The 18,005-nt window shown below is 57.4% G+C and overlaps 1 protein-coding gene across 4 annotated transcripts in view; it reads right to left on the bottom strand.

Moving 5' to 3' along the window:
• Positions 1 to 6: 6 nt before the first annotated feature.
• SMAD4 (SMAD family member 4) overlaps positions 7 to 18,005 on the bottom strand; it is a 29,509-nt gene continuing 11,510 nt past the window's right edge. For 2 of the 4 annotated variants that reach the window (XM_038125048.1, XM_038125047.1), the window contains 11 exons: positions 16,924 to 17,289; positions 14,680 to 14,854; positions 14,297 to 14,326; positions 11,847 to 12,062; positions 10,114 to 10,233; positions 9,874 to 9,984; positions 7,828 to 7,878; positions 6,096 to 6,279; positions 5,247 to 5,415; positions 3,989 to 4,127; positions 7 to 1,272 (listed from right to left, as the gene is read on the bottom strand). In XM_038125048.1, the coding sequence (XP_037980976.1) occupies positions 1,061 to 1,272; positions 3,989 to 4,127; positions 5,247 to 5,415; positions 6,096 to 6,279; positions 7,828 to 7,878; positions 9,874 to 9,984; positions 10,114 to 10,233; positions 11,847 to 12,062; positions 14,297 to 14,326; positions 14,680 to 14,854; positions 16,924 to 17,172 (1,656 nt within the window). In that variant the 5' untranslated portion in view covers positions 17,173 to 17,289 and the 3' untranslated portion in view covers positions 7 to 1,060. The remainder of the gene's footprint in view (positions 1,273 to 3,988; positions 4,128 to 5,246; positions 5,416 to 6,095; positions 6,280 to 7,827; positions 7,879 to 9,873; positions 9,985 to 10,113; positions 10,234 to 11,846; positions 12,063 to 14,296; positions 14,327 to 14,679; positions 14,855 to 16,923; positions 17,290 to 18,005) is intronic. The other 2 variants (XM_038125049.1, XM_038125050.1) reach the window with 2 other exon arrangements.

Genomic DNA, 18,005 nt, shown 5'->3' on the forward strand with positions numbered 1-18,005 from the left:
GGTTCCATCCTTTTCTTGGTGCTGCAGCCGGGGGAGGCAGAGCTGCAGGGTGAGCCCATCCCGGCACGCAGCCATTGCCCCTTGACGCGGTCACCGATGGCACAGGGCTAAAATAACCAGGAGGTATAAAAACAGGTTTGCCATCTTGCCCTGAGTGGAAACGGTGAACAGGTACAAAAAGCCAGTCCTAAATGCCGATGGGTTACCAGACACGCTTCCGTGACGCACGCAAGTAAAAAGAGTCATGCAAATTCACCCATGATACATGCCGGGGGTGTTTTCGAGTGAAACCACAGAGGTCAGCAGTAATTATGGAAACGCTGAGAAATTCCTGCCATCAGGCACTCACGGGTCGGTTTCAGTGGCGAGGTTGCAGGCCGGGTGCTCCGCCTCAAACCGAGTGCCAGCACTGAAAGTGTTTCTCCTGTAGTGTTTTAAAACTCACGTGGTAACATAAATAAAAATCTAGGATGCGTTTTTGTTTTCGAAAAACTAAAAGAATTTTTTGATCAATGCCAACAACGTATGTGTCATCCCCTCACTTTTTGGCAGCTGCTAGGCTTTAACCTGGAAAAATCGTAATATGATCATCAACAAAATAAAGAAGTTCTTCTGTTAACTACTGTTCCCTAAACAGAATATCACAAATCAGCTGGAATTTTAAAGTCGCTACAAGGTAAATGCTTTTAACTACTAGAAGGAATTTTCAGATATAAATATATATATAATATATATTCTGCATACAAAAGGCTCCCGTGAGGCTGATCACCAAGATGCCACCATAGGGAAGGAGAGTTTCAAAGGGAACAAACCCAACACTGTGAAGTCTCTATAAAGCATTTCCCTTCCACTTCAGGCCCTGTATTTATGACTACCGAGTTCTGGAAATAACTGAAATCCAAATCCCGCGCGTTCAGATGCTTTTCTGCTAAGAGCAAGGCGGCAAACACATTTTTAAAACCTGTTTTTAGAAGATTAAGCAGAAGGAAAGTAAAATATATCTCCAGGTTATAAACAGAACCGTATTTTACAAGGCAGCCCCCGGCGGCGCGGGGCGGGCTCAGTCCAGGGGCTGCGGGTCGGCGATGGGCATGGTGTGCAGCACCTCGTCCAGCAGCTGCAGCGCGCGGTGCAGGTGGATCTCGATCCAGCACGGCGTCTCCTTGATGCTCTGCCGCGGGTAGTCCGGGCCCCAGCCCTTGACGAAGCTCATCCTCAGGATGCACAGGCGCCGCAGGTCGTCCACGCCGATCCCGGCCGCGGCCGACAGACCTGCGGGAGGGGACGGTCAGCGCATGGCTGCGGGCACAGCGCCACGCCTGACACACCTGCCACCTGGCCTGTCACACCTGCCACCTGCCACACCTGGCCTGTCACACAGACCTGCGGGAGGGGACGGTCAGCGCGCAGCTGCGGGCACAGCGCCACGCCTGACCCACCTGCCACCTGGCCTGTCACACCTGCCACCTGCCACACCTGGCCTGTCACACCTGGCCTGTCACACAGACCTGCGGGAGGGGACGGTCAGCGCGCGGCTGCGGGCACAGCGCCACGCCTGACACACCTGCCACCTGTCACACAGACCTGCGGGAGGGGACGGTCAGCGCGCGGCTGCGGGCACAGCGCCACGCCTGCCACACCTGTCACACCTGGCCTGTCACACCTGCCACCTGCCACACCTGGCCTGTCACACAGACCTGCGGGGCGGGCCAGTCAGCGCGTGGCTGTGAGCACAGCGCCACGCCTGACACACTTGTCACCTGCCACAGCTCCCTGGCTGCCACACCTGCCACCTGCCACACCTGGCCTGTCACACTGCCACCTCCTGCCTGTCACACCTCCCTGGCTGTCACACCTGTCCTTCACACCTGGCCTGTCACACCTCCCTGGTTGCCACACCTGGCCTCTCACACCTGTCCTGTCGTCCACACCTCCTGTCTGTCACACCTGTCCTGTCACACCTCCCTGGCTGTCACACCTGCCCTGTCACACCTGTCCTGTCACACCTCCCTGGCTGCCACACTGTCCCCTCACACCTCGCTGGCTCTGCTCCACGCACGCCTCCTGTCACGCAGCCAGGCCAGCCCTCGCTGCCACATCCTGCTGCACCGAACGCGCCCGTTCCTTTGCATTTCCTGCAGTTCCAGTTTTCACAGCGTTCTGCAGCCTCGATCAGGGGCTGAGGCACAAACCCTCTGCAGCCAGAACCATGGAACGGGTTTGGCTTGGAGGGACCTCAGAGCCCGTCCAGTGCCACCTCTGCCGTGGGCAGGGACACCTTCCCCTGTCCCAGGCTGCTCCAGCCTGGCCTGGGCACTGCCAGGGATGCAGGGACAGCCACAGCTGCTCTGGGCACCTGTGCCAGGGCTGCCCACCCTGCCAGCCAGCAATTCCTGCCCACCATCGCACCCATCCCCACAGGAAGCAGACAGGATGAAACCCAAGTGCTCCACGTGGCACAGCGTGCGCAAATCGGGAAATGCAGTCACAAAATGCTCGTTTCTGAGCTTTGCCAAGTGCTGCCTTTTCAGGGGGAGAGCTCAGACCCCGCACCTGCAGGGAGCTGGATTAAAACAACACCAGTCCCAGCTGACAGAGCAGAAAGGTGAATGCGGCCGGCAAACTTCAAATCACAAGTGCGGCTAAGACAAAAAAGTGACAAACTTTCCCCAAAATGCCTTCAACAACCTGCAGGGCAGCCGAAGGCAGCCACAGGGCAGCACAAGGAATCCCGCGGCACACGGGGCAGCCTGAGTCCTGTAAGCACTTACACCTCTAACAGCACTTTGGAACAACTTCAAGAATCCAGAATTCAGGAACTAAGACAACGCCAGCCCAGAATAATAACAATAGAAAAGAGAAAAATCCACCCCCAGCCTTCCTCAAGATCCTTCACAGCAGGTGTTCCCACACCTAGCCAAGGACTCTGCTCCCCGTGATCCCTGCTGTCTGCAGTGATGTTTATCTGAGCTGAAACACTAACACATTTTTCCAGCCGGGGTCCCAGCAGCCAGAAATGCCCGTGTTTAAAGGAACACAGCGACTGTTTGTGGTGCTTGACCTTGCACAGAGACGTCTGTGGCTGTGCTGCGGGACGAGGAGCAGCCACTCCCGCACGCAGCCCTGCCTGGGCATGGCGCAGGGCAGTGGCCGGGGCAGGGGCTGGGCCAAGGACAGGGCTGGCAGCACCACTGTGTCACAGCCACAGCAGGGACAGGGCTGGCAGCACCACTGTGTCACAGCCACAGCAGGGACAGGGCTGGCAGCCCCCCCGTGTCCCATGGCACAGCAGGGACAGGGCTGGCAGCACCGCTGTGTCCCATGGCACAGCAGGGACAGGGCTGGCAGCCCCGCTGTGTCCCATGGCACAGCAGGGACAGGGCTGGCAGCCCCGCTGTGTCCCATGGCACAGCAGGGACAGGGCTGGCAGCCCCCCTGTGTCCCATGGCACAGCAGGGACAGGGCTGGCAGCACCGCTGTGTCCCAGCCATGGCAGAGGTCAGTGACAAAGCTGGCAGCCCCCCTGTGTCCCAGCCATGGCAGGGACAGGGCTGGCAGCACCACTGTGTCACAGCCATGGCAGGGGTCAGTGACAGGGCTGGCAGCCCCGCTGTGCCCCAGCCATGGCAGGGACAGGGCTGGCAGCCCCGCCGTGTCCCAGCCATGGCAGGGGTCAGTGACAGCCATGTGTCCCAGCCATGGCAGGGGTCAGTGTCACTGCTGCCAGCCCCGCCTTGTCCCAGCCATGGCAGGGGTCAGTGTCAGTGCTGCCAGCCCCGCTGTGCCCCATCCAGGGCACTGTGCTGGGGAGGGGTCAGTGTCACTGCTGCCAGCCCTGCTGTTCCCCCCGCCATGGCAGGGGTCAGTGTCGCTGCTGCCAGCCCCGCTGTGCCCCAGCCATGGCAGGGGTCAGTGTCAGTGCTGCCAGCCCCGCTGTGTCCCAGCCAGGGCGCTGTCCCCTGGCCCGGGCAGGGCTGTGCATACTCACTGATGGCCGGGGCGATGCCTCCCACGGAGCCCGGCCCGGGGATGTTGCCGGCCACGGCGGCGGCCTGGGCGGCGGCGGCGGCCTGGGCGGTGGCCGCCTGCTGCTGCATCTGGCGGTGGCACTGGCGCAGGTCGAACACCTGCAACACCAAACACACGCAGGTCACAGCTGCCCGGCGGGCTGCACGCCCTGGCTGTCCCCGGGCAGCAGCAAACCTGACCCTGCACGGCAATTCCTAACAGCTTGACTCCTGATCTGTCAGGGTTCCTAACAGCTTGACTCCTGATCTGTCAGGGTTCCTAACAGCTTGACTCCTGATCTGTCAGGGATGATTCTTACCGACTCTTCTCGGGGCCCAACCACCACCGGCGAGACCCAAACCTGCCCAAAGCAGGACCTTGTGCAGACCACAGTCTGCCACAGGCAGATTAAATGCCTGCTCGTTTGTTAAATGCCAGGATCTCCAGGAAAATGGGCACATAAATTAAAAAAGCCAGCAAGTCCCACATTATCTCAGTGAGGTACGGCGGTCCATCTGGGAGGAACACCAACAACTGGCAGTCCGAGGCCGTGGGTTTCAGCCTGGTGGCACTTTGTGCCTCTGTGATCACTATTTGCCACTAACGTGTGTTCAGAACTCTGTTTTCATGTTAGAAAGCTCATGCACAGAGCTCGTGGGGTTTCTTTCACCTTCACTGCACAACTGCCTCCAAAGCTGGTGGTTAAAACGCCAAACCACTGTCAACTTGAAGCAGGTTAACACAAAATTGGCTTTTTACGAGCGTGGCTTGGTTAGGTAAGTTCACAGTCTGTCAGAGGCGCGTCTGTGTCAGAACCTCCCCAAAATGATTTGCTTTGTGCAACTTCCTCTGACCTCTGCATCACTTCACGTTCGTGGCACTTTAGCACACGCCCTGAACTTCTGCTGCCTCTATATTTACTTTCACAACTCTGCTTTTTTTTGAGAAAAGAAACAGATTACGATCTTTTCTAAGAAACACAAGGCTAAAAATTTTAGCTGCAGTTAATTTAAACTCGTTAGGCTAAAAATACAAAGAACTGCTATCAGCGTGGTTTGTGATGAAGCACAGAATTCACTTTCATAGCACCCAGATGACACCTTCAGCTCAGACTCATTTTTAAAGTCACCTTTAGGACAAATGGAACTCGTCAGGGATTCCGAAAGCGAGGCTGGCTTTATTTAAACGTTTATTTCGGTGCCTCCCTGCCATTTTTGGGACGGATCCCCACGACCCACCTTGATGTATGCACTGGGGTAGATCTTGTGCACAGCATCCCCCGGGGCACGGCCTGCCTCCCTGTCCAGGTAGTAGCTCTGCACGAAGACGGCGTGGTCGCTCAGGCAGCGCACCCACACGTCGCCCTCGCCCTTGCACTCCAGCTGCACGCCCTTGCCTATGTGCAACCTGCAAGGGAACAACGGGCTGTCAGCGGGCACGGCAGGCACGCAGACGCCTGCAGCAGCCCACGGAGGCGTGTGGAGCACAGGCTGCAGCCCCAGTGACACCTGGGGCTGGGACACCAACAGGCAGCAGGTCTGCAAGCCCCACGAGTGCTTTGTGCCTTGCAGAGCCAACCAGCAACACCCACAAAGCCACATTCTGCTTGTTTGTTTGGCCATCTAACGCTTTGATTGTCACACTGTGACATTTCTGGAGACGAGGCATCGTTTTCTTCCATCTCCTTTCAAAGAGAAGAAATAAAAAAAAAGCTGCAGGATTGCTTCAGTTCTTTGTGCTTCCACTTCAAAGGGCAGCACAGGCACGGTGAGAAGGAATGGGAGCCCGACAGCTCTGTGCCAGCCTTCCCCTGCTCCTCGGGCAAACCTGCACGCTGCAGCCGTTCCCACATCACCCTGTGGTGGTGTGGAGAGCCAATATCCAGCCTGCACACACAAGGGCAGCAGTTACAGCCCTGCTGCCCAGGCACAGCCCTGCCAGCAAAGAAAAGCGGCTGCGACAGCCCAGCCGAGCTCTGAACCAGCACAGCAGAAAGGCACGCCCGGGGTAATCCACGCAGATCCCCTTTCCAAAGGCAGGGCACGCGGAGCCCTGAGCGCTGCTGGGTTCCAGAGGAGCTGGGATACCTCGCTCTCTCGATGGCTTCTGTCCGGTGCACGTTGGACAGCTGGCCCAGGCAGAAGCGGTCCCCTCCGGAAGGATCCACGTACCCATCCACGGTGACAATGGGGCAGCTGGAGGGGACCTTGAACGTCTCCCCGACCTGCACGTCCATCTCGAAGTAGGCGATGGAACACCAGTACTCTGGAGCTGAACAAGACACACAATCAGCAGCCTGAAAGGCACGAGGGAGCTGTGAAACCACTCCTGCGACAGCAAACACTGCTTGTCTTTGCTCCAGCACACACCAGTGCCCGAGGCTGCTGTACTTCAGCTCTCACAAGCCGGCGTGTAGCTTACCACTCCAGCCAGATTTGGGAAGCCACCTGCATCCCTAGAGCCCAGCCCAGCAGCCAGGAGTAACACGGGTGTGCCCACGCTTGGCTGGGCTGGCACAAAGCAGCCCTGACTCGGCCCTGGCTGCACGTTCCGGGGTGGGTGATCCCTCCCGAGCTAAGGCAGGGCTCTGCACTGCCCTGCGCCTTCCCCAGAGCCGGGAAGCAGGAGGTGGGGGAAGAACATCAAGGATCTCACAGCGGGCAGGGACAGGACAGAGCAAGGGGCACGGACTGAGGGAGCAGAACAAAACGGCATGTTCCGACAGCAAAGGGCTGCCTTCTCACCCCCTCCATGCGCTTGAAAAACTGGCCACAAAGGAAGGATGGCTGCTGCAGCAATCTGCTGTGTGAGGAAAGGAGACCCTGACTCACCGGGCACTCCCCCGAATCCCAAAAAGCCCAGCAAGCAGTAGAGCTGGCCAAGCACACCCGGTGGTTTCGGACATGAGTATCAGTCATTCCTGTGCCACTGGGAACTGCTGCCTGTCACACCCCCTGGCTGCTGTGGGTTCTGTGTCTGGACACCCCAAAGACGCCATAAGCTCCAGTCACGGTGGGCTCTGGGGAGCTCAGCACCTCTGAGGTGCCTGCAAGGGTTCACTTCCACGAGAGGGGAGCACAGCTGGGCCCTGCCTGCTGGGGACCACCAACAAACCACGGGATCCCAGAACAGTGCGGGCTAGAAGGGACCCTGGGGCTCATCTCATCCCAAACCCTGCCACGGGCACCCAGGCTGCTCCAACCTGGCAGCCACAGCTGCTCTGGGCAATGAGGACCCAACAGGATGAAACCACCAGTGTGAAAGAGATACCAAACAACGTGAAACACAATTTAGCTACGGTAAAGTTCACCCAGCGGTTAGCAACATTTAACTCCTGGCGTAGTATCGGGACAAAAACAAGTTTAACTTTCTGGCTGTTGAACTACGTAGCTCCACCTCTACAGGGAATAGTGTTACTGCCATTAAACATAAAATGTCACCTTGCACCTGCAGCAGAGAGAGCTTCTACAGCAAGAGGGACCCCCCTGAACCACCAGGGCAAGGGAGGCTCCCGGGAAGCCTCTGCGAAGGCCCAGAGAGGAACAGCAGCACAAGATGCAGGAAGGACAGCGCCTTCCCTTGCGGGGCTGTGGGTCCTGGAGGGCTTGGCAGGGCCCCAGACAGGCCCGGGGCACACACGCACAGCAGACAGGGCTGCACAGCTCAGCCTGGGCACCCGCAGCAAGCCCCGCTCATGGCTCATATCCCTAAGCCAAAGGACACACCCAGTTCAGAACGGGATTTATGGAAACAAGGCTCCTCTCCTGCTCTCAGTGAACATCCCTCACAAAAGCGCACCCCGTGTCAGGTTTTACTCACCAGGATGATTTGAGATAGGAGGCTGGAATGCGAGTTCATTGTGAACTGGCCCTTGAAAAGAAAACAAGCGGTTTGTTTCACACGAGCAAAAAGAAGGGTTTCTCCCCTGAACTGCTTTCCTATGAAAACACCCCCCACCACCTCCATCAACCACAGGACAAGCTGTCCAGCATGCTGTGGACCGCGAGAAACAACCGCTCAAGGTGGAGAAAAAGCCCCAGAGAACACATCTTCTCAAGGAAAACCAACTGCACACCACAGCGGGGTCAGACTGTTCTGTGCCTCCAGGACTCGGGTGCCCGGAGGCAGCAGAACAGGCAGGAAGGACAAACAGGGCATTACAAGTAACAGCAGCCTTTGCAACAAGATGTCAGGGCAGGCCGGGCCTCGGGGGGGGGGGGTGCCAAAACATGCGGGACCAGTGAGAAACCCAGAAAAGCTCAGTGTGGCATCACCAGCCAGGCACAAACGTCAATTCTGGAGGGACACCCGTGCTGAGAAACATTTATAGCCTGTCCACAGCACCACGAGTGCCTCTCTCATCCTGCTATCCCTGGCAAACAACACCACGGATGAAGTGGGATCCTCACAGAATGAGGGAATTAATCTTAATAAGCGTGTCTAAACCGTGGCTTTGTTGACAGACACAGCCTGAAAGACACCCCAAGGTTAATTTAGAGCGTGTTCTCCCCTCCGCTACCAACACCTGCTGCATACAGGTGATCTATACCAGAATATGTGCTCCATCTTCTAATGCAGAATATTAGGGAGCATTCTAACAAAAACTGCATTAGAAAAAAAGAACTGCTCAAGCTTTTTGGCTTCAAAATTTGGAAACCTTACATTTGTGAGGGAGTTTTTTTACCTCCTAAAGCCCTACCAGGTGTTCCTGTGCTATACCCCTACAACAGAAGCTTGACCACTGTTTTCCCCCATCCCACCCCCTGTACCCTAAAATAATAGTTTAAATAACAGTTTCTAGCCCTATTTCACGTGTGAAGAATATTTTCAAGCCTGTGTGCTAAGGCACTCATGAACTGACAATACTGTGCAAGGTTTCACTAAGTGCTTTAAAGCTGGCACTTCAAGTGTGCACGGGCACACCTTCCAAAGCTCAGCGTGACTTCAAAACCCCTAAAAACCAGAAAAACGGGCAAGAACCTCCAACGTTTGAAAGGAAAAGCCACCCGAGCGCCACACGGGGCAGCCCCGGCGCGGGCTGAGGGGCACACACGGGGGCTGGGGGGCACAGGCAGGTGAGAGGGGGCACACGCAGGTGAGAGGGGGCTGTGAGGGGGCACACACAGGAGTGAGGGGGCTGTGGGGGGCACAGGCAGGTGTGAGGGGGCACAGGCAGCTGTGAGGGCAGAGCACAGGCAGCTGTGAGGGGGAAGACACAGCTGTGAGGGGGCACAGGCAGGTGTGAGGGGGCACAGGCAGCTGTGAGGGGGCTGTGAGGGGGCACACACAGGTGTGAGCTGGCTGTGAGGGGGCACAGGCAGGTGTGAGGGGGCTGTGAGGGTGCACAGGCAGGTGTGAGGGGGCACAGGCAGCTGTGAAGGGGCACACACAGGTGTGAGGGGGCTGTGAGGGTGCACAGGCAGGTGTGAGGGGGCACAGGCAGCTGTGAGGGGGCTGTGAGGGCAGAGCACAGGCAGCTGTGAGGGGGCACACACAGCTGTGAGGGGGCTGTGAGGAGGCACAGGCAGCTGTGAGGGCGCTGTGAGGAGGCACAGGCAGGTGTGAGGGCGCTGTGAGGGCAGAGCACAGGCAGGTGAGAGGGGGCTGTGAGGGGGCACACACAGCTGTGAGGGGGCTGTGAGGGCAGAGCACAGGCAGGTGAGAGGGGGCTGTGAGGGGGCACACACAGCTGTGAGGGGGCTGTGAGGGCAGAGCACAGGCAGGTGAGAGGGGGCTGTGAGATGGCACACACAGCTGTGAGGGGGCTGTGAGGACAGAGCACAGGCAGCTGCGGGGCCGTGGGTGCAGCTCACAGCTCCCAGCAGCGGCGGCAGGAGGGCAGGGAGGGCACCCAGGGCTGCTTACAGTAGTGTCCGGGGTGCATGGGCGGGTGGTGCTGCAGGTGGCCGTTCTGGTGGTGCGGGATGCTGGGCGTGTAGGCGGCCGTCCGGCTCCCCGTCCAGCTGGTGGTACTGTCTGCAAAGACAAACCCACCTGGGCGTCTGAGCGAGCCTCCCACGTCTCCCTGCTAGTCCTCTACTGCTGCTGGGCATTTGGAAACCGGGCTGAGGAAGCTGAGAGGCGCAGGCGTGAACGGATACTCACTGTGGTGGTAAGTGGCTGGCTGGGCTGTGAACCCATTCTGCTGAGCTCCTGGCTGGGGCCCTGAAGCAATCTGTAAGAGTCCATCACTATGGCTACCTGTCAATATACTGGGAGGTTGACCTGGTGAAAGAACACACTACCTCTTCATGAGCGTTCCAAAATGCCGATTAAGAAGAGCTCAGCACTGCTGGGTAGGGAAACACACCCCGCTAAGGGCACTGCAACGCACAGCTACCACAGGCTTGGTTTCACTCCTTTTTCTCCACCCGCCAGGAAGCTTGAGGCACAGGGCTCTGCATCAGGCAACTGTGGTTCTGACGCCCTCCATGTTTCAGGAGTATGCAAAGAACTCTGCTCACCCCCCGCATCCTTGTCCTGGTCAATCTCACTTTTCAGCGGGAAAGGGAAGAGGAGGTGTCTCAGCTTCCACTGGATAACAGGGCTGGAATAGGTTTAGTGTGAATCCAAGCAGGCCAGCAGCAGGTCCAGCAAGCTGCTTGTTTTCACCGTGTTTTAACTACCGTTCCTAAGGAGGATGCTCACTAACATTCATGTTCCTCCAGAAGAGTCTGGGCAGTATTTCATTTTGATAAACACTGCTCCAGTGAAGCTGCACACAACGCTGGACTCAGAAAGCCCCTGTGGCTTTTTTTTTTTTCCTCCTTTCAAATAAATATTTCAAGAATCTAAGATTAAACCTACAGATATTTCAGAACAGGTTAACAGAATTTGACTGCAAAAGGCTTCAGTTCAGCCATTAACACTGAACTTATCAACACTTCAGAACTGCACTTGCACGCTCAGCTGGTGTGGCTGGCACAATTTAACACGCTGAGAACTTGCAGCAAAACATAAAAAATCAGCTTTTTTCCCCACGTCCACTTGCCTCCAACAATTACGGCACTGATGAGAAAACATAAACTAAACTAAATGATGACTATAAACTGCTGGGCAGAGGCAGTACAATTGACTACCACACCCCTTTCATCTCTGCTGGACACAAATAAAGACACGGTGATGTTACCAACAGCTTTGAGCCGAAATTTCATCGGCTAAAATTAAGGAGCGTGGTCAAAACACCGTGTGGCCACAGCGCAGACCTGGCAGTGAGATCAGCGATGCTCACACAGCCTTTGTGTGGAACCTCTCCAAACTCAGCATGCTCTGAGCGCTCTGCTGTCCTGCTGGACTGGAGGGTGGCTCCGGGGCCGGGACACCAAACCCTTCCCCTGGCACCAGACACAGGGAAAGGTATCCAAAGCTTCGGGGCAGCACGCCAACACTCTTAGGAAAGTTTTAACTGGGGCAGTCATTCTGGGAGCACAGCGAACCACTACCAAGCAGTGGTGTTAACACCGGGAGGCTACGGAGCTGCCTCAAGGTGCAACAGCACACGCATTTGCTGCTCTGCTGCTGTTGCAATAGAGCAGTAAACCCCTTTGATTTCCACGGCAACGACCAAACAGCAGCCACGCTGCCCTGTCAGAGCTCAGCTCTGCAGCACGCCGGCGCTGAACCTTGGGCTCACAGAGCAGCGCTGCTGCAGCGCCACCCTGAGTGGAACAGGAAGCCCACCAGGCCACACCGCAGCAGTCAAGCCCTGGCGCTAATCAAGCCCAGGAGATGGCCTGCAGCAGCAGCAGCAGCAGCAGCACGCAGGGGTGCAGCAGCACGGCCCGGGGCAGGGCTCTGCCGACCCGGCCCCGCTCAGCCCGCCCAGCCCGTGCCCTTACTTGTGGAGGCCACGGGAATGTTGGGGAAGTTGGTGGTGCTGGTGGTGCTGGCCTCGGCGGGGGCCAGCATGGCCGGGGCGCTGTAGGGCTCCGAGGACGCCCTGTTGCTGGGCGGGTGCTGGATGGTCTGCACCGAGTGGCCCTCGGCCGACGACAGCGACGGCTGCCCCTCGTAGTCGTGCACGTACTCGTCCTTCACCAGCATGCTGGAGGGAGCTGCGGGGACAGCACGGGTCACACGCGGGGCAACACGGGGCACACGGGGCACACACAGCACGGGGCACACATGGGGCACACACAGCACGGGGCACACACGGGAACACACGGGGCACACACACGGGGCACACACAGGAACACACGGGGCACACACGGGGCACACACACGGGGCACACACGGGGAACACACGGGAACACACGGGAACACACGGGGCACACACAGCATGGGTTACACATGGGAACAGACGGGAACACACGGGGAACACACGGGGAACACACGGGGCACACACAGGGCACACACACGGGGCACACACGGGGCACACACGGGGAACACATGGGAACACACGGGAACACACGGGGAACACACGGGGCACACACGGGGCACACACGGGGCACACACACGGGGCACACACGGTAACACACGGGGCACACACAGGAACACACGGGAACACACGGGGAACACACGGGAGCACACAGGGCACACACACGGGGCACACACGGGAACACACGGGGCACACACGGGGCACACACAGGGCACACACGGGGCACACACGGGGAACACACGGGGAACACACGGGAACACACGGGAACACACGGGGCACACACAGCATGGGTTACACATGGGAACAGACGGGAACACACGGGGAACACACGGGAACACACGGGAACACACGGGGCACACACAGCATGGGTTACACATGGGAACAGACGGGAACACACGGAGCACACACGGGAGCACACAGGGCACACACACAGGGCACACACACACACGGGACACACACACGGGGCACAAGTCAGACAGACACACAGGTCACACACACACAGGGCACACAGTCACACAGGGCACACACACACAGGGCACACACACACAGGGCACACACACACACAGGTCACAGAGACACACAGCACAGGTCACCCCCAGGTCACAGGTGTCACTGCCAGCCCTGCCCCAGCACTAGAGCTCACAGCACACACAGGACACAGCCCCAGAGCACACACACACACACACACACACACTCACACACACACACACACAGAGCTCTGCACAGCAGAGCTCACACACACAGGGCACAGCCCCAGAGCTGCGTGGCACAGCCAAATCAAGGTAAAGGTGTTTTCTTCCAGCAGCTGGGTGTGTGCTGAAGCAGCAGCTAACCGGCCAGCTTCTGGAACACAAGCAGGCACACACAAAGCTCCCGTGGCAAATACAGATTGGTGCATGTGGCACGTAAACTACAGGCATCCCTGGGGGAATCTTAAGCAACTCCCATTCAAACTGAGTAGAAAATCAACTTCTCATTCAGAGAGCACAGGAAACCACTCTGCGTTCAGCAGCGCAGCCTGTGATTCAGACTGTTTCACACACAGTGCTAGGGAATTGCCACTGCCACTGCCACAGTTTATTTCCACGTGTGCCACTGACTCCTGCATCACATCACCTCCCATGCTGCTTTCCAAAGCAGACTAAAATATGCCACAACCTGCTTCCTGCTGCAAGAGCAGTACAGGGAAATGCTTAGGATGTACTTAGCAAGTAATTTCAACAAACACTGGAAAATTCATCTTTGATTCTGTACAGAAGGACAATTTTTCAGAAGACACAGGTGCACACCGATTGTGGCTTGTCAAGTTAAGTTTCTTGGGATGTTTGGTGGGGTTTTCTTTCTAGTTCATTTTTTGCTTGGATACCTAAAATCACTGGATCACACAAATTTCTTCCTCCGTGAGGAAACCGGAGGAGAATTAAACAACTTTGAAACTTTATTCTCCTTCCTCCGGGAGGAGAATAAAACAAGCTTTGAAACAAAGCAGTTAGCAGCAGTGGAATCTCAGATTTCTGAATCATGCTCATGTGAGATTTCACGTCCAATCTCTCCCAAGCTTCAGGGAAAGCAAGGACATCAGACTCCTTCACCCAGCCGCAGAGTTAATTACAGAATTTCCATTCTTTCCCTCTTATTAAATCACATTTAGCATTCCCAATCCAATTAATTAGCATGTCATGGAGGTGCACGCAGTTTTGGGAGTCTTCTTTTACTGATCAGCAGCACTGGGCTGGGGGATTTTTGGTTTTCTGCTGGGTTGCACAGGTAGGAAGCAGCGAGCCTCTGCCCGAGGGATTTAGGGATCCTTGGCCCTGACACGGTTCTGAGCTGGTTTTTGGGAGGCAGAGGCATGGCAGGGCCTGGCACAGCCCACGCCCACAGAAACACAGCAGCAAACACAGCCACTCACCTGAGCTCTGCAGCGTCAGTCCCGAGAGATCTTTAAAGAGAAGAGAGAGAAAAAGGGGGGCAGAGGAGTGGATTCAGAGATCTCACAACACAAACGTTTGTCAGCCCTTAAAAACCAGCAGAGCAGACTCTACCCATTAGACCCCTCCACCACAAGAGCAGCCTCTCTGCTCAGCTGGAGGCACACCAGCTGCAAGAGCTGCGCGCACACCCCACAGCAAGGCTGAAACACAACAGAGGCACGACGATACCTGTGCTAAGAGAGGCCCGTGAGGGTGATTCACGATCAGAGCACTGAAAGGCAATGCTCCTAACTCGGGCCCGCGCTTCCTGCAGCCAGAAGCGCTCCACGTTTCACCCCCCTGTTCCCTCGGGAGCACTCACCGATGCCGGGCGACACGACGCGCTCATAATGGTAAGGGTTTACACAGACACTGTCACACTTCAAGTCGAAAGCGTACTGACAATATTTGACGTGCTTGAGTTCGTTTTTGTGAAGGTCGGGCCACCTCCAAAGCCGGGCGTAAATCACATGAGGGAATCCCTTGCGGCCAGCCACCTGGAAAGGCAGACACAAAAGCTGGTTGGGAGGGCAGCAAGGTGCTGCACCTCGCACAGCCAGCAGCACAAAGGGAAGGGACAACGCTAGGCCCTCTCTCCATCCCCAAAATACATCTAAAAAAAAGGTGGTGTACAGTTCCTGTATGGCTTACCCGAGCCCTGTGCCCAATGGAAACACGTTTCTGTTAGGGTTTGGCCACAGGTAAGCCAATGCTGTGGTTCTAAAGTAAAAAATACCGGGCACAAAATGGCAGAAGCAGAACTTGTGCTCCAGGAATGAGCACCTTCCCCACCGTGGATGTGAAGGAGCTTTGCCCCAGCAGAGGAACAAGGTGCTAAGCTACACTGTCAGGAGTTTACCAGCAGGAGAATGACAATCCATTAAAAATAAATTTAAAAGATGCCTCGAGGGTAGACAGAGAGCTTCCCAGGCACCATGCCATCTGCCCTGGGAGCAGGAGATCACAGCCCCGGCTGGGCAGGGGCGAGTCCTGACCAAGCAGGGCCAGGGTAGGTGCTCAGCACAGCCCCACAGCGCGGGCTCAGCCAGGGACCGCGGCGCCGAGCTGCTGAGCAGCACGGAGCTGGCAGGGACAGCACGGAGCAGCACGGAGCAGCACAGAGCGGGCAGGGACAGCACGGAGCAGCACGGAGCTGGCAGGGACAGCACGGAGCAGCACGGAGCAGCACGGAGCGGGCAGGGACAGCACGGAGCAGCACGGAGCTGGCAGGGACAGCACGGAGCAGCACGGAGCAGCACAGAGCGGGCAGGGACAGCACGGAGCAGCACGGAGCTGGCAGGGACAGCACGGAGCAGCACGGAGCAGCACGGAGCAGCACGGAGCAGCACGGAGCAGCACGGAGCAGCACGGAGCTGGCAGGGACAGCATGCAGGAGGCCAGGCACACACAGCTCCAGAGCCGGGACAGGGACGGGCCCTGCTCCGCACCGCCAGCGTGCGCGCTGAGAGAGCAGGGCAGGGAACAACAGGGCAGAACAGAGCAGGGCAGAGCAGAGCAGAGGAGAGCAGAGCAGAACAGGGCAGAACAGAGCAGAGCAGAGCAGAGGAGAGCAGAGCAGAACAGGGCAGAACAGAGCAGAGCAGGGCAGAGGAGAGCAGAGCAGAAAGGTTGACCCACACATGCCTCCTGCTCCTTCTGCAGGAAGAGGGAACCACTGCAGCCACAGCCCCAACATGCCTGCAGCCAGGGCACAGCAGGGCACAGCAGGGCACAGCAGCTCCACAGGCACAGCAGGGCACAGCAGGGCACAGCAGGGCACAGGCAGGGCACAGCAGGGCACAGCAGGGCACAGGCAGGGCACAGGCAGGGCACAGGCAGGGCACAGCAGGGCACAGCAGGGCACAGCAGGGCACAGCAGGGCACAGGCACAGCAGGGCACAGGCAGGGCACAGCAGGGCACAGGCAGGGCACAGCAGGGCAGGGCACAGCAGCTCCACAGGCACAGCAGGGCACAGCAGGGCACAGGCAGGGCACAGCAGGGCAGGGCACAGCAGCTCCACAGGCACAGCAGGGCACAGCAGGGCACAGCAGGGCACAGGCACAGCAGGGCACAGCAGGGCACGGGCACAGCAGGGCACAGCAGGGCACAGCAGGGCACAGCAGGGCACAGGCACAGCAGGGCACAGCAGGGCACGGGCACAGCAGGGCACAGCAGGGCACAGCAGGGCACAGCAGGGCACAGGCACAGCAGGGCACAGCAGGGCACAGCAGGGCACAGCAGGGCACAGGCACAGCAGGGCACAGCAGGGCACAGCAGGGCACAGACACAGCAGGGCACAGGCAGGGCACAGCAGGGCACAGGCAGGGCACAGCAGGGCACAGCAGGGCACAGCAGGGCACAGCAGGGTACAGCAGGGCACAGCAGGGCACAGCAGGGCACAGACACAGCAGGGCACAGGCAGGGCACAGGCAGGGCACAGGCAGGGCACAGCAGGGCACAGGCACAGCAGGGCACAGCAGGGCACAGCACTGTCCCTCAACGCCCGCGCCGCTCCCTGCCAGCAGCTCCCCAGCAGGAACACGTCTGGCTTGCACGGGTACTGACCTGCAGCCTCCCATCCAGCGTTCTCTGTATTGTTACACACTTGCTGGGGTGAGCTCCGTTTGTGGTTATGGCTGTAATCAGAGAATCCAATTCATCTTTTTTCTCCTTCAGCTTTTTAACTAAACTCTCGATTGCGCGCTTGGCGAAAGTCTCGCTCTCTCCACCTTGTCGATGGCACATCAAGCTGTGAACAATGCTCAGACAGGCATCATTACTTGTTGGTGTGTTAGTAATAGACATATTGTCCATTTGTCACAGCTTTTTCTTTCAGATCAAACGTCAGTTTGGGGGGCTGTTATGATTTTCAAGCTGATGAACAAGAGGTGATCCAAGTTAAGTGTTAGATGTACTGTCTCTTGGTAAAACCTAGGAGGAAAAAATATCTGCATTAGAATTGTTTTTAACAAATGGCAGATCGTGTTTCTAAGGAAGTCTGCGGCTTTTTTTCTCCTTTTATTTCCAAGCTAAGTGCAGGATATTAAAAGCATGAAAAAGCCACGCTGCTTGTCCCATGGTAGCTGAAACATGCCTGAGGGGGGCCTGCACAGTTTTAGATGTAAGAGTTATCCTTCCCCTAGTAACAATATTTAAATAAAGGTTACCATTTGTGTGCACAGAGTGTGCATATAGACAAGCAGGGATCCCTAGATGAATCAGGAGAAGGAGAACAATGATTTCCTAGGTGTTATCCCGGCAGGATGACAGCCAGGGGAAACAGGGGGTGTGAGCCCAGGGGTGCTGATGTGAGCAAGCCAGGAGGCACCAAGGCACATCAGGATCACCTCTCGCCTTCACACAGCACCCTGCCCACGGCTCAGCCGTCACGCTAACTCTGCTTCTCCTCGACAACCAAAGGCAAAAACTGCACCTGGCCTCTCCCACACACCCAGGGGACCCGGATCACCTGAACCTTTGGGTGTGAAAACCCCAGCATTTGTCCTTGCTGGATCCAGACAGGCCACCCAGAGGCACTCAGAAAAACCCCTTCCCACTTGCCCTCCTCAGAGACAGAGCCTGACGCTGCCCAAGAGCTGCTCTGGCTCTTCAGGCAACTCTGGCTTTGTGTAGCCCCAACCAAGACA

This window comes from Motacilla alba, chromosome Z (genome assembly GCF_015832195.1).
Source record: "Motacilla alba alba isolate MOTALB_02 chromosome Z, Motacilla_alba_V1.0_pri, whole genome shotgun sequence".
Taxonomy (NCBI): Eukaryota; Metazoa; Chordata; class Aves; order Passeriformes; family Motacillidae; genus Motacilla; species Motacilla alba.